This window comes from Dendropsophus ebraccatus, chromosome 2 (genome assembly GCF_027789765.1).
Source record: "Dendropsophus ebraccatus isolate aDenEbr1 chromosome 2, aDenEbr1.pat, whole genome shotgun sequence".
NCBI classification, from domain to species: domain Eukaryota; kingdom Metazoa; phylum Chordata; class Amphibia; order Anura; family Hylidae; genus Dendropsophus; species Dendropsophus ebraccatus.
This window is the reverse complement of record NC_091455.1, coordinates 133,806,261-133,831,775: the sequence shown is the minus strand read 5'-3', so window position 1 is coordinate 133,831,775 and position 25,515 is coordinate 133,806,261. Positions and strand designations below refer to the sequence as shown.

The 25,515-nt window shown below is 40.4% G+C and overlaps 1 protein-coding gene across 1 annotated transcript in view; it reads right to left on the bottom strand.

The window, feature by feature from the left end:
• The window catches only part of ULK4 (unc-51 like kinase 4), a 653,509-nt gene that overhangs the window by 339,528 nt on the left and 288,466 nt on the right, over nucleotides 1-25,515 (bottom strand). The window contains exon 20 of the mRNA XM_069959686.1: nucleotides 1,781-1,963. Within this exon, the coding sequence (XP_069815787.1) occupies nucleotides 1,781-1,963 (183 nt within the window). The remainder of the gene's footprint in view (nucleotides 1-1,780; nucleotides 1,964-25,515) is intronic.

Sequence of the window (25,515 nt, the reverse complement as noted above, 5' to 3'; positions counted from 1 at the left end):
ATTTATGCAGCACCTTAAGGAAGAAAATAATAATGTATTAAAGGAGTAAAGGCACATTTACCAAATGATGTCAACATAAAAAGGCATATTGTAAATCTTTCTTGCAAGCAAAGACTTTAAAGCAGGGGTGGGGAACCTTTTCCCTGTCCAGGTCCAGTCGGGCATTAAGAAAATCATTCTAGGGGCCGCATACTGTGTGCGGAAGTTTGTAGCGTGGGTTAGCAGCACCTGTGGCAAGGCAGAGTATTCCCCTAATGCCCCTGCAATTGTAGTTAACACTCTGTGATGCCTCTAGTACCTGATGTGAATCCTTAGTGATGCCCGGTAGCAAGAGTTAACCCCCAGTCATGCCCCTGGTAGTCCTAATAAACCCCCAGTGATGCCCCTTGTAGCTGATGTTAACCCCCAGTGATGCCCCTGGCAGTCTAGTTTACCACTAACACAAACTAAAACGTGTACACATGTTCTGAATGTTGAAAAGCCTGCTGTCAGCCACCTCTGGCAGCAGCTTATCTTCTGACATATGCTTCCAATAAAAGGTCGAAAGTCCACTACACCGATGAGTCTATTCCTGGCCCTAATAATGTGTACAGCTAGGCTAACTTCAATTGACCAGTATAGCTACTGTATGTAAATGAAATCTTTCACAGAACAGCAACCTTCAGTGATACCGATATTTAAGGCTAGAAATGCTACAAACGGTCCTTCGGCCAATGATTGGCCTGTGTAAAAGTGACAACGATCAATGTTTTGTGGGAAAATGTTTTGTACTGCCGCAAAATGTATCACTATTGGCCTTAAATCTCCCTGTGTGAACAGGGGATGTGCAGCCGATACCAATACATTTAAATGGCTGCACAAACATTACAGGGATCGTTTATACGGTCAAGCCACTTGGTTCATTGTACCTTCTAAAGGCACTGCAAACGAGCATCAATCTTGCACACTCGTCAGTGGCCATGGACAGCCAAAGATTGATTAAAGGGGAATTATCGAATCTACCCGGCTGATAGCCCCCTACAGCACCCAAGACACTGAGGAGGAAGGTATGTGTCTCCCGCTCCACTTATTGTAAACAATTTCTTTACAGCGTAGGGCACCGCAGAAACTACTGTCTAAGTGACTCATGATGTGTATACATCATTGGTCACATACACTGATCTAATGTGGGGCGAAGGTACCACCACTTTGGTGCTGTCTACATCTGTACATAATCCTGTCTAGTCTAAATTTAGACCAACTATTTGTTACTCAAAACCAAAATTGTGCATTAAGCTTTTGGGAAATTTCTATTCTGCACATGTAGGCCACACCCTTTCATTTAAGCCACACTCTTTTAATAAGGCCAAATTAAATGTTTGGGTCAAGTGGAAAAATGTCTAAAATTCACAATAAATAAGGTGTAAGTCACATAAGACAATTTTGGGTGCATTGTAATCTTAAACATCTGGGCCATTGTGTTACAACTACTGCAGCTACACCTTCTGGGGCGGTGGTGTCAGACACTGCTCCTGCAGGGTCTATACTAGTAAAACAGATTATAAGTGTCCTTTAAGATTAAAGAACATTTTTCATGGAAAGCAGGGGAGGCCCTTTAACATCCGTATTAGTAAATTTAACCTCATGTTTCATTTTTCTCTTACAAAATGCCTTTAAATGCATGTCACCGATTATATTTCTCACAGCAGTCACTGCAGTATTTACTTTAACATTCACACAATGTCCTGTGCCTGGGTAGATTTGGAGAAAGTGTCAGAAGACATTATAAAGTGTTTCTTACCTTTTCTTGTGTGAGTCTTTGGAGATGAATGCCAGCTGACAACATTGTAGCAAACATGGTCAGCATGTACTGCTGCACTTTGGCTATTCCTGTCACTAACGCGCTTATCACAGATACAAGTCCCACTTTCTCAATGACACTCTGGAAGGCTGAAGGAGCATGATGAGTGATCCTGCATAAAGCCTAAAACAGACCATAAATTGTTCAGTTATCCTGCTCTCTAAAACCGTCTCTCATCACTTATGTCATGCTTCAAGGCTGCTCTCTCATGTTCTCATTAATACAACCAAGTCTTGCAGTTTTCAGTTCTAAAAAAGGTGTTTAGTCATTCTCAATAACTATTATTTTATGATTATGATAAAGATTTTACAACAAGAAAAGTGCATTTACTATTTTCCATTTTCCACTAATTTAACCATGTCTAAAATAATGAAAAGGGGGGGGGGGGGGTTAAGAAAATTGTTTCCCTACTTACATTCACAAACTGAATAAATGATACAAATTACTAACGAAACCGGGATAAGAATGAAGAATGCTGAAAATAGTGAATAATTTGTTCATACGACGCACAGTTTACTGTCATACAATGTATACACAGAACAGAATTTTGTTAGAACAATTAGTTAAAATGTAAAATATTATTTTCAACATATTGGGACTACATTAAGCCATTATGGAGCCCAATAGCTTCAGTATTTTCATTAAATATTGACATACAGAGAAAGAAAAAAGTTTTCCTCTAGACAGTCGGTCTCATGTGGTGCATACGATCTGTCTGTAGAGCCTGGATGCCAAGGAGTTCCAGGCTTGAAAATCTCAAAAGTCCAATGCGGACAGCAATCTTTCCAATCAAAACTTCACTTTTATTGTCATATAAAAATGAACTTCATCCATTAGGACTATGACTAAGGCTCCATAAATGAAACACAAAGTTCTTCTGTTGCTGTGCTTATGTGCTATGGATGAGATGCCTTTTTATATAATGCAAAAAAATGAAATTTTAATTGGAAGAATCGCTGTCTGTGCTGAACTTTTTTTTTTTGTTCTTTTGATACTATAGATGGCATGTTGGGGGAGAAGGGGTTATTAATGCACTGGGTTTGCAAGTTGCTACAGTATGTGAACAGAAAGTAAGTTACAATAGCATGATGGGAAGGAAAGGGTTACACTAAGCACTGATCTGCTGATGCTGCTGAGAAGCTAAAGTTAGGAGGAAAAGGGGAGATTACACTGCAGCATGGTTTACATGCAACAATAGGTACACTGGCACAGGGAACGGTTGCCCTGAGCTTTATGGGTGGTCACGGCCAAAGAGACACTATGGAAATGTAAAAATCTTGGGGCAGGGGATCGTGGGAACGTAATAAAGAAGCTATGCTTCCCCGTCCACATGCCCCTGTGGTGCAGTGTCACCACTCACGGACTGCTGTCTAACTGTGGAGGCTGAGACTTTCCTGTCTGTATAACCAGTACTTACACCAGGCATAAAGTATATTGTCAGATTGCATTCAACTGAACTGTAGAAGCATGTAGGAAAATTCCATGGTTTATTCCTGGTAGAAATCTTATGAAATATATAAAAACAGTAAGGAAAAAGGATGATGGTTTGCAGGGTTGAGAACAAATACCTGCAGGCTAACACGTGTGCAAAGCAAGATGTCAGCTACAAGATACATGTCAATCAATCGAACTGTGTCATGGCACAAGACAATGACTATTTAAGGCCTTTTAGTTACGAACCTCAGAATCTATTGAGATTAAGTACTTAAGTAATAAAGGAAACTGCCATCAATCCTTATATTGTAATAGGTCTTAACAGTATCCCAAACTCTTTGCCATAGTTGGAACACCGGCCTCCTCTTCACTACCCAAGCTTCCAGTAGCTTCAGCAGAAGTAGCTGCTCCAGTTTCCAGTAATCTCAAGCACTGTATATCCGGATTCATAACAGGAGTCTACACTATACAAATATCAAAAACACTGTACCACAGGCAATAGGAGAAAGACTGTAACCACAATTTGGTTGTAGCATGTCAGACTACTAGACATTTGTTGGATGTCACTGTAACTCCAACATCTACAAAATCTAATATAGTGAAAACCCAATATAGTGAACCATGTTCACAGTTGCAAATATATGTAACTTGCATCAAATTGCCCTAATTTATTATTATTTATCAAAAGTGTACTTTGTCATCTTTAAATGTATAAAATATGGTCTAAATTTTTAATTTCACATTTTTAAAAAGAATATATCAAGTATAAAAAAGACAGAAAATGCAATTCTCCATTTTAGTATGTCCATAGAGTTTTACCACACTAAGAATCTAACCAACATTCCCCATGATTTCCCTAACTTGCCTGAAAGGACTGGAGGAAAATAATGGCTTGGAGGAACATCTAACTAAATATGATATAAAAAGAAATGAGCTGCACTCATCATTCAATGTTTCTTTAAATCATTCTTTATTATTTATTCTTTATTATAAAGTGTTCATAGTTGGACTACAAATGAGCAGATGCATAAGCAAACAAAATATACCTCAGGTAAAGTTATTTTATTTATTCTTTTATTTCTCCCCATTCCTCCTAGCTGAAAGACATTCTATTGTGGTTTTGATTCTGGATACATCACTCATTTTTATATTAGTTTAGGATTGAGACCTTTTCATTTCACATTCTTTAGGCTTTCCGCAATTGCAGACCAATTCATTTGAATAGCCCCGTTCATGTGTCTGTATGAGTTATGGGGCCATGAGCTATTCTATAAGACAACTATGGATGCACTTCTGTAGTGCTGTCCATAGCTATACTAGTTAAAGTAATAAAAAGAAATATCAAAACGGGAAAGAGTTGCGAATAAGAAATGCCAGGACAGGGAATCAAAAGCTTTTTCAATGTCTAAGCCTAGAAGGCTAAGTGGAGTTTAGTAGCGTCAGCCCACTGGAACAAGATTAAAAGTTTGCGGATGTTATCTAATGGCCTGGGATATGTCCCACATTGTCTCCACCAATAAGATTCAGGAGAAGAATACTAAAGACCCTATCACACAAAACTATTATCAGCCGATAATAGTCTTGTGTAATAGAAGACAAGAATTAGCCAACATAAACAATGTCGACTGATTGTCGCAGTCGCTTGTCTTTCAACATGTTAAAAGACAAAGACTAATGTAGCAATTATCTGCTGCCGCCATGTATGACGGAATTCCAAATATATTATTTATGAAGATATAAATAGGTGAAATTGTAAAAAAGAATGCAATATGGTAACGTTTGGGGGGTTCCTGTGTCTACGTAATACACTATATGGTAAAAGCGACATGATACTATTATTCTATAGGTCAGCCCGAACACAACCATATGCAGGTTACACAGATTCTCTAATGTCATATATGTATGTTTAAGGGGTTAATGACACGCGGCAGCGCGATCGCTGCAGCGTGTCATTACAGTTGAGGTCCCGGCTGCTCACAGTGAGCAGCCGGCCCCCACCTCCTATGAAGCGCGCTCCGCTCCGGAGCGCGCTTCATAGCGGGAGAAACACCCAGGACGTAGAGTTACGTCATGGGTCGTCTGGGGACAGACCTACGTCCAGGGTCGTCTAGGGGTTAAAATAAAATATCATAAGTGTCTAAAAGACACTTGATAAAGAGACCAGACCGGTCTGAAAAACGTGTCGTGTCGCTGGCATAATTCTTTTAATAAATTTTATGATATTTTATATCACTATTACCCCTTGGACCTGCGTCTGTTTTTACCTGTCTTGGAGTGGAGGAGAATACTGAATGTGAGACAGAGGCATGGAATCTCTGTCTCCTGAGAGGGGAGAGCAGAGGGAGCAGGAGACAATGTGAATTGGCACAGAGGCCAGATTTCTACTTTTCCTGGATATCAATCAACTACCAGTGTGGCAGAACCGTACAGATATGGCAATACATACATTTTATAGGCACATCTATATAACTTTTAATAGAACAATTTTTTCTCTATCCAGAATTCCTCTTTAAAAATGTCCCCACAGTGACGACGGTTCAAACATTTATGTAGAGGTGCACTGCTGAGAGCTGGTATAGTTCTCCTTATAATTTTTCACAGTGAAAAATGATGAATTCAACAGACCTAAAGTCCAAACCCCCCATTCCACCCCCTTGCATCTTCCCATTTTATGGAGAAAAGCCCTACTTTTTAAGTTGATAATTAGCTCCCCCCCCAAATATGTTTAGTCTCTTTTTTCTTTAACCAGCGCAAGCCTAAAAATCTGCCTTCAGGATACTGAGCCTGGATTTCTGGTACAGCATGACAACTAAAAAAGAATAGTGAATGTAAATTGCAGACTTGCTTTATATCACATCCCCTGTTGATTTAGATTTTGAAAGTTATAACGACAGAGACACTTTAAAAAAAATGTTGTAGGTAATCGGTAAATGAAATTCTTTCAAAAGGTAAAGACGCTTCAAACTGGAACTTCACTTTTAACTATTTTACCCTTTTGCCAAATTAATTATGTGAATCCACTGTCACCTAATTCAAAGATTTTCCCTGTAGCTGACCCTGAAAATGACACTGTCTTTATTCTATAAGTTAATTTTTCTTCGGTATTTTTAATGCCATTGTAAAAAGGTAATTAGCTTTTTAGGAACAGTTTTCCTCCAGAGTCTTTCAATATATTCATGGGTAAAAAGTCTTCTATGAATAGGGAAATTATTAAACTATTATCTACAATTCTGATTTATTATGAAACATTAAGGAGAAGCTGCCACTTTACAGTCCCTATATTTAATTACATCAGTGCTAAATAATTTCAAAAGTGTCACTTTTTCTACACTAGGGTGTCTTCATTATCTAACTCAGGTCTGCATGCAAAAAGTTCAGTGCCATATTGGATTAATGGAAAGATTGTAACTTTACTACCTAGATGTGTATACAAGAAAAGGTGTGCTCCAATTTACTTGAAAACCTATTGTAGTGTATCTGGAGCTGAACAAATTAGTGCGTGTGTTCACTTTCCCTGCTCTGCTGATGACATTCTGTACACACTACAGCCTTAGGGCCGTATTACATGACCCGATAACTTTAGTAAATGTTTACTAAGCCTATCACATGGCTCAATAATTGTGCAGCAAGGGCTGCAAGAACATCGTCAGTAATGTCTGTGCAGTCCTTGCTGTATATAGTACATAATAAACTGTGTACCTCCTCAAAGTCTTCCTGGGTTCTCCTCGGTCTATGCAGCTGATGGTACAACTTTAATACATTCTTTGAAGTGACAAGCCGCTCAGCCAATCAATGGCCACGGCAGTCCTGTCACAGCCAGTGATTGGCTGAGCAGCCTGTCACTTCAGAGACTGGCTCTGAAGTTGTATTGGCGGTTTCAGGGGCAGCGATGCGAACCCATGAACACACCGGGGAGCATGGAGAAGTACACAGTGTATTATTTTCTTTACAGCCATCGCTATTACACGTAGCCGTGCATCGCTATTACACATAGCGATGTTCAGTCGGCAGCCGATAATTTTAGGTCAGGACCAAAAGACCGTTGTCGTCGGCTAATCATTGTCTTAATAAATTGGGATCCTGTATTAACCCCTTAAGGACAGAGCCTAAAATGGCCTTAATTACTGTGACAATTTTCATTTCTGTGTTTTTGTTTTTTCCTTCTCACTTCTAGGAGCCATAACTCCTAATTTTTCCACCTACATTGCCATGTAAGGGCTTTTTTTTCCAGAGCAAGTGTACTTTGTAATGGTGCCTATCAATCTACCATAAATGAAATAATAAAACCTTCAAAATATTATGCATGGGGTGAAACTGGGGGAAAAAATGCAATTCTGCAAATTGTTTTTTTTCCCGTGTTTACGTAATGCATTTACAGTAAAAGTGACATGATATTCTATAGGTCAGTCTATATACAACAATATAAAAGTTTACATAGTTTTTCTGATGTTTTACTTTTTTTTAACAGTAACATTTTTTTTTCAAATAGGTATGATTAAAATGGCCTTATTTTGACTCTTACAGCGCTTTTATTTTTTTACCTATGGGGCTGTATGTGGCATAATTTTTTTGTGCCATGATCTTTAGTTTTTATTGGTATCATATTGGTGTAAGAGAAAAATTTGCACAGCATTTATCAGTGTAATCTGTGATCTTGTGATCAGAAGACTGAAGACCTGACTGCATGGAGAAAAGTAAGAGACCTCCAGCAGTCAGGATATGCAATCGGGACCCCTGCAGGCATGCTGCAGGTGTCCCAATTGGTAAGTGAAAGGAGGGGTCCCTGTCACTTTCACTTAAATTTCTTTAAGTGATTATTGGCGGGCGATCGAGCTGGCCCATCATCCACGGTGAAGTCCTCACCTGATATGTGCAACAGCAACCCACAGGTGCAAGGGCTTACCGTAAATACTCCTCCCAGTGTACACACGATAAACACCTGCTCTGTAGATATCAAAAAGTGAGGATCTTAGCAAACTATTTGATCAGAGTGTACCATGTCACCAACGTTTAGGTGTCCTCAGAGACATGGTCACTACTCTAGCATTTTCACACTAGCAATGGCCTCTCCTGGGCTGAATAAGCCTACAACTGGGCAGATAGGAGCCAAATGATCTCAGTAAGTCCTTGTACCTGTGGGTTGCTGTTACACTTTTTGTATTCTCACCTGATATGTACCAAGCTCAGCAACTGAGCTTGACTCACAAGTCAGAACTGCAGCAGGGCGTACACTTAGGCCTGTTTGCGGGAAAGCCCAGCCTGCAGGGGCAAAAATGTACGCCCCTGATCGTTAAGGGGTTAAGGTTGTAAATTGGAATAACCCTTTAAATAAAAGAGGACATCACCAGTCAGTATACATAATGTATCATGCATAAAAGGAATGGGAAAAAAAAATCCAGTAACAAATACTAACAAGCAAGATATCAAACAACCGTATGCTTCAACGTTCCAAACATCCTGTTACACCCAGAACAGGTCTAAGTTAATGGTGTTATCAAGCGCTACAAAAACATGGCCATTTGTTTCCAGAGACAACACGACTTTTGTCTCCAGGTCAGGTGTGGTTTGCAATTAAGCTTCATTCACTTCAATGGAACTAAGTGGCAAACCCCACCCAAACTGGAGACAAGAGCGTTGCTGTCTCTAGAAGAAAGTGGTCACATTTTTGTAGTGCTGGATAACCCATTTAACTCTCCCTGTTAGGGAACGTTGGGAGAAACATCTGGGCTTTGTTACTGATGAGAAATAAGGAGAATAACAAAGGATAGGGCATACCAAAAAGATTGCTAGGGTCCAATAAATGGAGACCCCTCGATTTTGAGAATGGGGACTTCAAAATCTGAATCTGCTGAATGGAGCTGCAGGCCACAAATTCCTTACAAAGCCAGCAAAGAAAGCAAAATGCAGCTTTTGGCAGCTCTATTGAAAATGAATGGAGCCTTGATGCACATATGCAGCCTGCAGCTCAATTCAGCAGAAATTTTGGGGTCTCCATGTTTGAGATCACGAGGGGCTCCAGCATTCAAACCCCCCCAAATCTTTTAGTTATGCCGTATGAGGCAACTGCTATAAAAAAGAAAAAACTATCCAACTCACCTGTTCCTGGCAACCGCGCGTCTCTTCTGGCATGTTCCCAACGCAGGCAGCCTGGTACAGAGACACTGCCTGCGCCGGAATTCCCCAAAGCCTCTGTTATTTACCTGTAGCTCTCCAGAGGAGACACCTGGCTGCTGGGAGAGCTTTGGGTAAATGACAGAGGATTTGAGCGGTGGATGTGGGGGGGGGGGGGGGGACTACACTGCTGGTTCTCCTGGTTCTTGGGTTAACCACTGCCTGACTGCAGCAGGGCTCCCCAGCTGCAGCTAGTAAACCACTTCTAAATTATAGTCTGTATAGATTGTAATTTAGAAGTGGGTGACTGGCTGCAGCTAGTAAACCCTGAAACGGTCAGGCGAAGTTTCCAGCGTATAAGACAACTTTTGAACCCCTGAGAATCTTCGTAAATGTCAGGGGTCATCTTATACGCTAGAAAATACGTTATCTTTAGAACTATTCACAGTTTTCCCAATTTCATTGTTTGGGCTCAGCACTACACCTTCTGCAACACCAACTACACAAACTGTAGTGACTTCAACATCAAGTAGGCTTGCCTGCCCTTTATGCAGGAAGAAGAGAACTTACCGGAGTATATTAGGATTAAATGTGCATTCCAGCAACAAAAAAAATCTTTAAAATCAACTGGTGTCAGAAATCATTTACAAATTTGTATAACTTTCTAATTCCAAAACTCAAGTCTTCCAGTACTTATCAGCTGCTGTATGTTCTGCAGGAAGTGGTGTATCCTTTCCAGTCAGGAGAACAGAAGAGGTTTGCTATGGGGATTTGCTAATGTTCTAGACAGTTCCTGTTACAGAAAGAGGTGGCAGCAGGGAGACTTGAGATTTTTTTTTAATAGAAGAAAATTACAAATCTCTGGCACTTTCTGACACCAGTTGATTTCAAAGAAACATATGTACGTTGGAGTACCACTTTAGTTTTTTTCTACTAACCCCGGAAAGCCCTTTGAAATTTAATATGAAGAAAAACTCACAATATACTTGTGACATGTACTAGCATTTCAGCTATAAACAGAAATGCAAGAGGTCCTGACTTCACCGACGTGAAATATATTGTGAGCCATTTCTTTACAGCTATGTACAGACAGTAAGCTCTTGAAAGTTTTTAAATAAATAGACTCTATAAAAGTATGTACCGCATGTATGTTAACCTACATTTTATTTATAACAGCTGATCAGCAGAGGTGCCAAGAGTGACCCCTGCCAAATATTTATGGCCTATCCTAATTTTAAGGTCTTGGATAACCCCTTTAAGGCTTCACCAGCCAGAATAATAGGGCTATAATAATGGACTATACAACCTGACAAAAGTATGAGGATGAACTCATTTATAAAAGTTACCCATTTTATGGTTCTAACAATGGCTAATAGCCAGTCATAACTGTAGACTAGTAATATATTCTGCCCACAGAAGATGACCACTTTATGATCATACTTAAAAGACATTTTATATGCTTGTTCTAGAATACTAGAAAAATTATCATTTTTACCACATATTTTACAGTACAACAAATTTTCAACACAAACTTATGGCACATCATCCATTTTTTTAGGGTCACAAATATGGCAATGTTTATGTATACAACTGGTTCTTGCTACATACTTGTAAAGTAAGAGGCAAAGCAGAACAGATTCAACCACTTCTTTACTTATGAAGTTTGTCTTTCATATTCATGCGGTTCAGTTCAATGGAGCAATAATGATTTTTCTTTGTAATGTAATAAACAACAGGCATAAAATTTGCTGTCACAATTCTGATCCCAGCTGCAAAGCAAAGCTACAAAGAGTAATATTTGAACCACACACTTGTGAAAACAATTAGGGCATGTTCACACAACTATAATCCATACCAACACACCAAATCTGCAGTTTAGCATGAAAAACCAGCTCCCACCGACTTTAATGGACTCCAATTCTACGAACAAATCTGGTGGTTGTCAAAAACCACATCACAGATTTTTTTACACAGAAAAAAACACTGTTAGTTATCAGTAAGACAGTTGGACACCTGCCACAATTGTTGTGACTGGAACCGCATTCTGATATTGGGGAATGAGGGTACAGTTTCCATAGCGCTCAGAACACATTTTGAGTGCCTTCGTGGAAACACATCTTGAGTCTTTCTGAAAGTAACAGAATTAAACAAAAAACCCTCAGGCCAAAGCCTGGGGCACAAAACCCCTAATTTATACACAGAACCCACTTCTAAAAAGTGACTTTTATTGGTATACTGCGAAAACGTATAAGCAGTGTAAGTTTAAAATCCCAACAGTAGGGTGAATTGGCATCCCAATTTTTCCAGATGACATCACCTCACAACAAAACATGTTGAAGGGGCAAATATATTGATTTTAAAAGCGATAGTTAGGGTGAATACTAGCACACAGAACTGCAGACTGGGCTTAAAGGGGCTTTTTTGCACCACTAATCATACTTTTCAATTACAGACTTAACTTTTCCATAAAATATGCTGATAAACTGTAAAAAAATTATTTGTGCAGTGAAATAAAAAAAAAGTGTATATAAATATATTTTTTTTAATTTGGGGGAGGGGGGGGGGGGTTGTTTACGCCATTTGCCCTATGGTAAAACTGGCTTATTATCTATGTTCCTCAAGTCAGTACTATTACAATAATTGCAACTTGTATAACGTTTATTTTATTTGACGGCTTTTAAAGGAGAACTTTGGCCAAAAGATATTTATTAATATGTTATTACATAAGGAAAGTAAGACAAATTCCTAATGTACATTAATTATGGGAAATGCACATAAAGTGCTATTTTCTTTAATTTAGTAGATCAGGAAGGCTTAAAATTCTTTAAGAAACTTTGACGTAATGAACAAGGTGTAATTCACAAAAAGTGTCCAGCAGGGGGCATAGTATATGTAGAAGTCTATGTAGAGTAGTATCTATGTATGTCTATGTAGTATAATGTCTATGTAAGTCTATGTAGTGTAGTGTTAGTGAGATTATTATTTACAGTACAATATCAATCGAAATATTGATTTTTATGGAATAATTTGAGGAACAAGTACATTTGCATTTCCCTCTCACTTTGAAGCCTGCCTGATCTACTAAATTAAGGGAAATAGCACTATATGTGCATTTCCCATAATTAATGTACATTAGGAATTTGTCTAACTTTCCTATGTAATAACATAATTAAAAATACGTTTTGGCTGGAGTTCTAATTTAAAAAATTAAGATAAAAGAAAAAAACTAAATGTTCCTTGAAAATTGTTGTATTCCCATCCCTATAACACTTTTATCCTTTGGTCTATGGGGCTGTATGAGGTGTCATTTTTTGTGCCATGATCTGTACTTTCTATCGGTACCTTGCTTATATGCGACTTTTTGTGCTTTAGCATTTTTGATACTTACACAGTTCCATGTTCATGATTAGTAGTGTCATAATTCAATAGTCCGGGGGAATACACACGCACTAATAGGAAATATGTTTATTTTTTATTTATTTTAATTCACAAAATGGAAAAAGGGGGTGATCCAGACCTTTATTAGGGGAGGGGATTTTTTTTTTTTTTCAGAGATCATTGCAGTATACATTATACAGCACTGATCAATTAGATCATGGGGAGGGGGTAGATCCCCCCACTAGACACCAGGGATGGGCTATAGAAGATGCTTAATTAGCAGTCGACCACTCTATAAACCCCCATAGTGGAACATGACGAACCAGTTACATCATGTGTTTTAAGGGGTTAAAACATATTTGTGAAGAATTTTTGGTGACATTTTTTCTAATTATCCATTTTTCTATCTATATTATAAAATAATCCGTAAATCTTGCAGTTTTTATTCTCACAAATGGGGCTAAACCTAAAGTCCCTATTTCCCGGAACGATTATCGTCCGTATTCGGCCGATATCGGCCGCTACGGACCATATTCGTCCCGTGGAACAGCAACGATCTGCTGCCGTGGCTGCTGTATCCTATGGGCTGCCCGGACGATCAGCGATCACCCGGGCACCTCCCCCCCCCCCCCCGCAGCTCCCCGCCCGTTTGCTCCTCTAGATGGCCCGTGGAATAGGGGTTTAAGCTAAGACTTTCTGTTGTGTCTGTAGTGATAAGAGGAGTTTGCTGTAAAGTGATCTGTAAAGCACTACAGCAGCACTACAGCACTGACACCAGTAGGCAGATAGCATCAATACAAGACAATAGAAGCCCCCTGTGGAATTACGTTTTCAAAGGTCACAGATTGTGCTCAATGATGTGTGGTGTTGCCTATATCCATGGGTCTCGCTGTAAAGCATGTCACTATATGCTGATAAAAACGTCCCCCCATAATGTACAAATAATGAAATAAATAAAAATTTAAGTCAAAAAACAGAAACAGATTAGAATAAAAGAACAAGTTTTAATATGTGATTCTAATCAGATAAAGAAAATGTAGGTGACACATTCCCTTTATTAGATAGCGGACCAGTACAGGATTCTGTTCATTACATTATTCACCCTACTGTTGGGGTTTTAAACTTACACTGCTTATACGTTTTATATATTAAAAAGTTACATTTTAGGGGTGAGTTCTATATATAAATAAGGTTTTTTTCGGTCCCCCAGACTTCAGCATGAGGGTTTTGGTTAAATTCTTTTATATGGGTACCGCTGACTAATTTTATTTCTGAAATCATTATCTTAGTAAATATTAACCTGGTTGATCTTATTTGTTCAGTATATGTATGTATTATAAACTAATCACCATAGATCTCTCTTATAGTAACTCTCTTATAGAAAATCTGAAATAACTCTTATAACAATATTTATTTTACCATAATGGTCATATTTAGTTACAATATGGTTATAATAAATGTATGACATCCTCCTGTGTTAGCTGTGCTGGATGTATTGAAAGGCCTCTGAATATATCAGTTGCATCTAAGACTGCTCGCATGACAGCCTTAGAAATCAGCCCTAAAGTATACTAGTTTCAAGTCGACACACTACAATTTATACCAGTTGCTAGAATAATTGGTGCTTTGTAAAGGGGCCAAAAGGTCACAATTTGTTACACAAATGAGCTTTGTGCAAAAAGTTGCAACTTATTTACACCTAAAACAGATCCTTACAATTTCTAGGGTGTCTAAAAGATGACTACTTGCATTACCATTTCCTAGATGAAAACACAAGTAGAAGTTTTAACCCCTTAAGGACAGAGCCTGAAATGGCCTTAATGACAGAGACAAATTTTATGAATATGACCAGTGTCACTTTAGCCATTAATAACTTCGGGATGCTTTTACCTATCCGGCTGATTCTGAGATTGTTTTCTCGTGACATATTGTACTTTACATTTCTGGTATATTGGAGTCGATACTTATAACGGATATTTCTGAAAAAAACCAAATAACGTGAAAAATTGTGAAAAAATGCATTTTTCCAACTTTGAAACTTTTTGCTTATACAGAAAGTGGTTATACCACATAAATTATATATTAAATAGCATTAGCAACATGTCTACTTTATGTTGGCGGCATTTATTAAACGATCTTTCATTTTTTTTAGAAAGCTTAAAACATTAGCAGCAAATTTCAAAATTTTCAGTAAAATTTCAAAATCAGATATTTTTAGGGACCTGTTCAGGTTAAGGCTGGGTTCACACTATGTATATTTGAGGCTGTATGTTTGAGGCTGTATAGCAACCAAAATAAGGAGTGGATTGAAAACACAGAAAGGATCTGTTCACATAATGTTGAAATTGAGTGGATGGCCGCCATATAATCGTAAATATGTGCTGTTACTTTAAAACAACGGCTGTTGTATTGAAATAATGGAAGTTCTTTACCGTTATATGGCGGCCATCCACTCAATTTCAACATTATGTGAACAGAGCCTTTCTGTGTTTTCAATCCACTCCTGGTTTTGGTTGCTATGAGGACCTGACATAAGGACCAAATACAGCCTCAAATATACATAGTGTGAACCCAGCCTTAAAGTGTATTTGAGGGGCCTGTATGTTAGAAAGCCCCACAAAGCACCCCATTTCAGAAACTGCACCCCCCAAACTCTGCAAAAGCACATCCAGAAAGCGTTTTAACCCTTTAGGAGAGTCACAGAAATAAAAGCCAAGTGTGTAAGAAATTTGAAAATTTTTATTTTCTGTGCAGAGATTTTATTGTAATCCAATATTTTTCATAATTATAAACTTATTACCAGAGAAATTCACCCCAATATTAATTGCCCCATTTCTGCAGTTTATAGAAATACCCCATATGTGGCCCTATTGCGCTGTTTGACACAACCACAAGCCTCAGATACAAAGGAGCGCCTAGTGAATTTCAATGGCTCCGTTATATTTGGCCATTTCTGACTGTACCACTTCAGGTTGGCAGAGGCTCTGGGGTGCCAAAACCTAAAAAGCACCCCTAAAGGGACACCATTTAGAAAACTAGACCCCTCAACGAATGTAACAAGGGGTGCGGTGAGCATCTGGACCTCACAGGTGCTTCACAGATTTTCAGAACAATGTGGCATGAAAAAAGAAAAATGTATTTTTTACACTATAACGTTGTTCTAGCCTTCAATTTTTCATTTTCACAATGGGATAATAAGAAAAAAAAAAAAACAAAGCGTGTAGCGCAGTTACTCCCGAGTACAGAAATACCCCACATGTGGACATAAAGTGCCAAGCGGGCGCAGGACGAGCCTCCAAAGGGAAGGAGCGCCAATTGGCCTTTGGAAGCTGGATTTTACTGGAATGGATTTCAAGGGCCATGTCGCATTTACAGAGCCCTCGTGCTGCCAAGACACTTGACCCCCCCCCAAGTGACCCCATTCTGGAAACTACACCCCTTAAGGAATCTAACAAGGGGTGCAGTGAGCATATGAACCCCACTGGTGACGGGCACAAATGTGGAACAATGTTACATGAAAGGGAAATTTTTCATTTTTTTACTTTCACGGCACAATTGTGCCCGTCAACAAGGGGTCCATATCCTCACTGCCCCCCTTGTTAGATTCCTTGAGGCGTGTTGTTTCCAAAATGGGGTCACTTATGGGGGGGTTTCCAGTGTTTTGGCAGCACGAGGGCTCTGTAAATGCGACATGGCGTTCATCATCCATTCTGGCCGAATCCAGCCTCCAAAATCCAAATGGCGCTCCTTCCCTTCGGAGGCTTGCTCTGCGCCCACATGGCGCTTTATGTCCACATGTGGGGTATTTACGGACTCGGGGGAAATTGCTCTACACATTGTGTGTTTTTTTCTCTTTTAACACCCTTGTGAAAATGAAAAATTTAAGGCTAAACCAACATTATAATGTAAAAAATGTAATATTTCATTTTCACACCACATTGTTCCACATTTGTGCCAGTCACCAGTGGGGTCCATATGCTCACTACACCCCTTGTTACATTCCCTAAGGGGTGTAGTTTCCATAATGGGGTCACTTGTGGGAGGTTTCAATGGTCTTGGCAACACAGGGGCCTTTTAAATGCAACATGGCCCTCGAAATCCATTCCATTCCAAATCCAGCCTCCAAAAACCAAATGGTGCTCCTTCCCTTTGGAGGCTTACCCTGCACCCGAATGGCGCTTTATGTCCACATGTGGGGTATTTTCATACTCAGGGGAAATTGCTCTACACATTTTGTGTTTTTTTTTTTCATCTTTTAACCCCTTGTGAAAATGAAAAAAATCAAGACAAGATCAATGATTTAGTGTAAAAAATAAGCATTTTTTACTCTAAATGTTGGTCTAGCCTTGATTTTTCCCATTTCCACAAGAAGTTAAAAAAGAAAATGAACACAAAACGTGTAGAGCAATTTCCTCCGAGTATGAAAATACCCCACATGTGGGCATAATGTGCCATATGGGCACAGGGCAAGTCACCAAAGGGACAGAGCGCCATTTAGAGGCTGGAATAGAGGATGGAGGCCATGTCGCAATTACAAAGCTCCTGTGCTGCCAGGACAGTAGAAACCCCCCACAAGTGACCCCATTCTAGAAACTACACCCCATAAGGAATCTAACAAGGGGTGCAGTGAGCATATGGACCCCACTAGTGATGGGCACATGTGTAGAACATGTGCCGTGAAAATAAAAAATACCATTTTTTTTCATTTTCACGTCCCAAATGTGGCCGTCACTTGGGGGCCATATACCCGCTGCCCCACTTGTTAGATTCCTTATGGGGTGTAGTTTCCAGAATGGGGTCACTTGTGGGGGGTTTCTACTGTCCTGGCCGCACAGAGGCTTTGTAATTGCATCATGGCATCCTCTAATGGGAATGGTGGCCATACCTATTTAGCTGGGGAAAAGGGACAATTCTAATTTATTTGGGGGTATTATGCCAATTATTAGTTTATAAGGTTGAAAATGACAGGTGTCCATCAAACTCAACCTGTGTTGATCCAGAGGAAGGCAAAAAAACCCTCGTGAGGCAGACGACAGTAGCCTCATCACTGCGAAAAAATTCCTTCCCGACTCCATAATGGCAATCAGAATAATCCCCGGATCAACGTGACCCCTGAAATAGGAATAAGGGAAGGAATTTAGATAATGTAGAACTCCAATGACGTCCGGTGTGCCTTGAAGCGATCCAGTATGCAGAGGACGGGGTGATCAGGACAGGCGTCACACTGGAAAATGGTGTCCCTCCTGATCCCCCTGTTATGCCACACTCTGCACTTCTTCTGGGGTCTCCCGTTCTCCAGTGTGGGGGACGTCACCTGGAAAATGTTTTCCTGGTGCGATACGAGGTCCTTCATATCCAGAAGCGCTGGGTCCGCTCCATGGCTGCTAAATATTAGGGCGCTATTACTGCCTCTGATATTTTCGGATCGTGCCGCAAGCTACAGTAGCTCGGGCAGCGAGGGACCAGAAGAGGGGGGTGCTGGTATAAAGGTTATCCCCGTAAAGGTGGTAACCTTTATCCAGCAGTGGGAAGATCAGTTCCCAAACGATCTTCCCACTAACTCCGAGGATGGGGGGGGGGGGGGGGGTATGCAGGATTCGGGTGTCCCTTCCTACATACACTCTAAGGGTACGTGCACACTGCGGAATCGCAACAGATATCCCTTCACGCATTCCGCAGCTGGCACCCACCGGCATACTGATGCAGGTGTGCGTTTCCTTCCGTGTCATGGACTTCATTCTATGCACGGGCGGATTCCGCTCTCCGACCAATGTGTTCATTCTTTGGATGGACGATGGAATCCGCCCGTGCATAACATGGAGTCTATGACACGGGTGGAGACACGCGCCTGCATCGGTCTGCCGGTGGGTGCCAGCTGCGGAATGCACAAAGGGTTATCCTTCGCCATTCCGCAGTGTGCACGTACCCTAAATCTGTAAGTGTACCCTGAGGTACTCTCACAGAGTGTGTAGAATTTCACGCCATACCGTCATCTCTTATTGGGACGGTACTGGCAGAAAAGACGTGTCTGGGGGGCAGCGTACGCTACGCTACCCCCCAGACACGTCACTGGATGATGAGGAGGATGAGGATGAATGGAGGAAAGAAGGATCCCCCCATTCATCCTCACTGGCTGTTTCGGTGTCTGAGGCAATAACAACGTATGCCTCTGACGCCTAAAACACCCTGGGGGCCATCTTTATACGGGGATTGGTATATGGGGTATGTAAATGTGTTCTGGTGTAGTGTAAAACTTTATTTTGTGTAGTGTGGTGTAATGTAGTGTTTTTTTTTTACAGTAAGAAAAAATATACCTACGCCAAAAAAGAAGCTGCTGATAAATGCCACACTTATGTGCGGCACTTATCAGCAGACAGTGGCGGTAGGATATAGGGGGGAAAAACGCCCCTACGCCAAAAAGGAGGAGTTGCTGATCAGCGGCGCACTTACATGCGATGCTGATCAGCACTCAGCGGCGTTAGGGCAAATAAAAAGAAGAAAAAAAATTTGGAAAAAAAAAAAAAACTTTTTACCCCAAAGCAAATGATCAGTGTATAATATACACTGATCAGCCGCTAGGGGGCAGTAGAATGGAGCTGGCGGAGATGGCCGAAGATGGGGGCGACGGAAAAGCCTGAAGAGCCGAAGATTCCCGACGAAGACCGAACGAAGACCGAACGAAGACCGAACGAAGACCGAACGAACCCGGAAGTGGCGGCGACGAGGAGAAGAGGAATCGCGAATCTTCGTTCCGGAGACCAGGATCAGGTGAGTATGGTACACCTGCACCACACACACCTGATCTGCACCCCTCAGCTACCTAGCTGAGGGGTGCAGAACTCGGCCGGACACTTTTTAACTGTTAGATCGCCGTGATGGGCCGGCCGGTACTGGCCGGCCTATCACGGCGATCGTGGGGGTGGCACCGGCGCCATCTTTGTTGGGGACACTAATGGCGATTGGTGTTAAGGGGTTAAGCAACTCTTAAACCCGTATTACTGTACATGGCACGATGTTCAAGAGGAAGCTAGCGCCAGCCTGTGAGTTCAGCTCTTGCTTCCCCCTCATTCCCTGCTTGCTGCCTGTGCTATTACAGTACATGCACAGACAGTGAGCAACAGGAGATGGAGGGGTGGCCCGAATGATTGTTTGGGCAGCCATTAAAGTCAGCGGTGGTCTGCTGACACGCTTCTATTACAACATCCAATGTGCAGTAGACAGTCGCTGACATATTTGTGATCTTTCTGCATGATGGAAGTGCATAATCAGCCATAACATTAACCCCTTCCCCCAATATGACGTCGAGGGACGTCATGAAAAGCAGTGCCAGAACGCATCATGACGTCCCTGGACGTCATGCCTTCTCTGCCTCCCCCAACTGTCCCTATCTGAGATCAGGAAGCAGGAGGAGTCTGTGTAACACAGTGCAGGGACCGGATCGTTAGAATGAGCTGTCAGTGTGTAACACTATAAGAGAAACAGATTGCTGAACTCAGGGAGAACAGCCAAATGACAACACTGCCGGCTGCTAATGAAAGCGCTCAATGCAGTGAAGTCCTAGGTGCATTGCCCCCTGGGAAACATGAGTATGCAAAAGAGGAGTCCGTGGAGCCTCATTGAAGAGTCTCAAAACACAGGACTAGCCAGATATCCCTCCGGGAAGGACAGCCCGGGAACACTGACAGCCCATTCACTATATAATGCAGTACAGCACCGATCAGGTGCTGTACCGTATTATATAAGTACCTGCAAAAGTAAAAGTAAAAACACACACAAATAAATACATAAATAAAAAATTAAATAATTAATTAATAAATATAAATAAATATACACATTCCCCATCCCCCTTTATAAATGATCCCCTATGAATAATACACATACATGAATTTGGTATTGCCGCGTCCATATAGACCCCGTCTATTAACGCCTTACATCAATTATCCCACCCGATGAACGCCGTAAAAAAAACCAAAAAACTAACCAAAATGACAATTTTTTTGTTAATCCCACCCCCTATAAAATATAGAAAAAAAGCTATCAAACCGACACATGTACCCAAAAGGTGTACCACTAAATATGTTGGCTTATGCTGCAAAAGAAAATCCCCTATGTAACTCCATTTGCAAAAAAAGAAAACTATTACTGCTGTTACAATATGCGAGACACAAACAGTATTTATAGCATAAATGTCATAAAATATAACAAAAGCGATATAACATGGATATCACTGTAATCGTACCGACCTGACGAATAAAGATGCCATAGGGTCTCTTGAGTGCTTCATATGTAGAAGAGGGCTGGTGGAGTCTTGGAGGGACTCCACCGACCCTCTTCTTCATATGAAGCACACGAGAGACCCTATGACCTGAGGAAGGTCCTGGTTGGACCGAAACGTTGCATATTACATTGGTCTCATTTCATGTACTTTCTGTCTATGGTCGGAGTTTAAACCTTGTATCTCATTGTTAAATAAAACTTTCACCTATCCTTGCATTAAAAACGAGTGCCGTGGTTTCTACTGTACAGTATCAGAGGTTGAAGAACCCATTTACCACTGAGCACCGACTCTAGAAAAGAGGTAGAGGTGTGCAGCACTGATTCTACGAATAAAGATAACATGTCATATGTGACGTATAGTAAACGGCGTGCAAAAAAAATGGTGAAAAACAGCTGATAAATTGTGTTTTTTTTATTTCTACCACATCATTAAAAATTAAATAAATATTCATCAGGGTGTCACATGTCCCCCAGAATGGTACCAATGGAAACATCAACTCGTCTTAAACAAATATTTTGGCACAGCAAGTCCTCCGTGACATGGTATAATGGCTAAAAAAAAACTGAAATAAAAAAAGGCCCCAAAATTCGCCAGGTCTCGGTCATGTCTGCGACCTGTGGTTGAGTCAGGTGACGCACTACGGCCACATATGGGGCATTTCTTGAAACACTGGTATAAGGGGAATTAATAGTGAGTTCCATTTCTCAGTTAGTTTTTGCTGTGTTAGAGGAAAAAATGGAATATGTGCCAAAATAATGAAAATTTTAAATTTCTCCTCCAACTTGCTTAAATCTCTGCGAAACACCTAAAGGGTTAATACACTTATGAAATGTTACTTTGAATACTTTGAGGTGTGCAGTTTTTATAGTGGAGGGATTTATGGGGGTAACTAACATACAGACCCCACAAATCCACTTCAGAACTGAACTGGTCTCTAATAAAATCAGAATTTGACATTTTCCTGAAAATCTGAAAAATCACTACAAAATTTCAAAGTCCTCTAACATCCTAACAAGTAAAAGGACGTTCACCAAATGACGTCACCATAAAGCAGACACGTTGTAGATGTTGCAGTAATAATTACTTCATGTGACATGACCATCTTTCTTAGGAAAAGAGAATTTTGAATATAAAGGATTGTAAATGTTTGCGCAAATGTTGTGTTTTTAAAAAAAATACTACTGAGTGTATCAACCAAAGTATACCACAAACATAAAGAGGAATATGTGACGAAAAAACAATCTCAGAATAACCGTTATATTTAAAAGCATCCCAGAGTTATCACTACATAAAGAGAGACAGGTCAGATTTGAAAAATAGACCCTGGTCATTAAGGCCAAAACAGGCTGCGGAGGCAAGGGGTTAAACGATTATCAACCTAAATGGCCGGTAATTGTCGGCATAAGGCCAATAATCATTTAGTGTAATACAGACTTTAGGATCTATGTAAAAAAAATTTAAAACCTTAATGAGAAGGATTCTGATCTTAATAACTGTAACTCACCCAGCCTAGCTGACATACGAGTTTGGTGTACATTACCTGCTCCATTCTCTGGCTTGCTTTGGGGGCTCCCGGCGCCTGGACGTCCTGCTCAGCAAATCAGTGTGTTGCGGCGGGGCAGCGCACTGTTTGGCTAAGCGGGACGTCCAGTCGGGAGCCCTCGAAGCAAGCTGGAAGCTACCCTCAAACAGCATCTTGCCTTTTATTCATAAAGTGCTGTTGCTATGCCGTGTCCATCTACAGTCTACCTAGTACAGACTGTAGCAGAGAATGACACAGCTGCTTTTGGAATGCATGTTTGGATGTACCCCTCTTTCTGTAAATAGGTTTATTCAATGCTATACCTTATGCTCTCTGTCTCTAGCATCAGGTACATTCCCAGATGAGCTTACTTAGAAAGACTAAATGGCTAAGCCAAGCGCATATTGCAGCTATGTAACTTAATATGTGCTCGGCTGTTCCCAGAGCAGTCTCTTTAAACAGGCTTACCAGATGCTAGAGACAAAGATTTAGAGACAGAATAAGAACATGAGGTACAGCAAAGCACAAATTGCAGGCACAGATCTGTCATTGAAAAATGACCATCCAAAAGAAGGGCGGTAGAGAAGAGCCCAGAAAATACAGACTAGTCAACTTGACATCTTTACTAGTAAAAATTATTCAAAGATAAGTGATCACCTTAACCCCCTAAGGACAGAGCCAATTTGCATTTTTGCACTTCTGTTTTTTTCCTCCTTGTGCTTAAAAGGCCATAGCAGTTGCATTTTTTTACCTAGAACCCCACATGAGCCCTTATTGTTTGCAATGACATGCTTAATTTTTTCATAAAGTATACTGCAAAACAAAAAAAAAATTCAAAGTGTGGTGAAATTGTAAAAAAAACAACCCTTTTTTATTTGGGGGGTATTTGTTTTTACACCGTTTGCCCTGGGGTAAAACTGACATGTTATACATGTTCCTCAAGTCGTTATGATTACAACGATATATAACATGTATAACTTTTCTTTTATCTGATGGCTTGTAAAAAAAATCAAACCATTGTTAACAAATATACGTTCCTTAAAATCGCTCTATTCCCAGGCTTATAGCGCTTTTATCCTTTGGTCTATGGGGCTGTCTGATGTGTCATTTTTTGCGCCATGATGTGTTCTTTCTATCGATACCTTGATTGCACACATGCAACTTTTTGATCGCTTTTTATTAAATTTTTTCTGGATTTGATGCGACCAAAAATGCACAATTTTGCACTTGCAATTGTGCGGCCCCCCTCTGAAGTCCCCGAGGTGACCACAGGGCGGAAAAATATGCCCTGTGTCATTAAGGGGTTAAAATTAACAACTTGTGGGATCCAATCCTGCATGTTTTTACTGAGGGTAGATCATGTCAAACTTAATCTCATTGATTTCTTTGATTGTAACAAAAGAGTTGGATGAAGGTGGCGCGGTGGATATCGCCTATCTGGACTTCAGCATAAAGAGCTGATAGAGAAGTTAGAGAAATTTGGACTTAATCCCTGGATAGTTCAGTGGATTTGTTGTAGGCTAAAGGATAGATATCAGAGGCTCATTGTTAATGGTGTATATTCCAAAGCAGAGACTGGTTACAAGTGGTGTGCCACAAGGGTCCGTTCTGGATCCTGTTCTTTTTAATATGTTTGTAAGTAACTTAGGAGAAAGTTTCGTAAGCAAGGTTTTTCTGTTTACTGATGACACAAATGTGTGCAATAGGGTTGATATTCCTAAAGGTGTCTATAATTGTGGAAAACTATTTAACTTTACTAGATACGTTGTCAAACAATAGAAATTGCAGTTCAATGTTTCAAAATGTAAAATATTGCACTTGGGGAGAAGATATCCCGAGTTTGATCTGCTTGATAATCTCGCAGCAAGGGCTGCACGGGCATCATTAGCAATGTCTGAGCAGCCCCTGCTGTATACAGGAAGTAATAAAGTATATACTTACCTTTACATGCTCCCTGGTGTCCTGCCTTTTCGCCACTCACTGCAGCCACCATTGAAGCTTCTGAATCAGTCTCTGTACCGATCTTTTGCACCCAAAGTGACCAGCTGCTTAGCCAATCATTGATCGATGATCGGCTCTATGGCTGATCATTTGTCTTTATTACAAGGAGTGTAATTAGCCTGAATTAGCCTGATTTGGCAAATAATCCTTCAGTGTAAAAGGGCCCTTAGCAAAGACTTTAGGAGGATAATGGTGGTTTTACACGGAACGATTTATCGTTTGAATTTGCACGCTAACGGTCGAATTCGAGCGATAATCGTACGTGTAAACGCAGCGAACGATCAAGCGACGAGCAAGAAATCGTTCATTTTGCTCTTTCAACAACTTCTCAAATCGTTGTTGATCGTTCGCAAAAAAATCGCAGATCGTTCCATGTAAACATTATTTCAACGATTTTACCTATGTATGAGATAGGCTTAAGCGATCGCAGAACGATCGCAAAACGATTTTTCCGTACGATGTATCGTTCCGTGTAAACGCTGGTCGTTTTGAAAAAAACATTGTTCATTTAAAATCGTTAATCGTGCGATCGGACGAATTATCGCTCCGTGTAAAACCACCATAAGTCACCAGTGAAGCCAATCAGTAAGAAAAGCTAATTGCATGCTGGGCAGTATATGTGTAAATCTAAGTATAGTACAAAAAGAGAGAAATGGTCATCCTGCTGTATAGAGCTTTGAGACTACATCTGGAGTATTGTGTCCAGTTCTGGAGACCTCACGTACAAAAAGATATTATTAAAATGGAACAGGTCCAAAGATGGACTACAAAAATAGTGGAGGGTGTAGGCATGTGTATTTATAGGGTGCTTGTGAATAAAGTTTATAGAAACAATATTTGAATAATAAAAATCCTGTTACAGAAATATGTATTGTTTGTATTATTCAAATATTGTTTGTATAAAATGTATTCACAAACACCTTATAAATAGGCACCTCCCTTAGTCGGGCG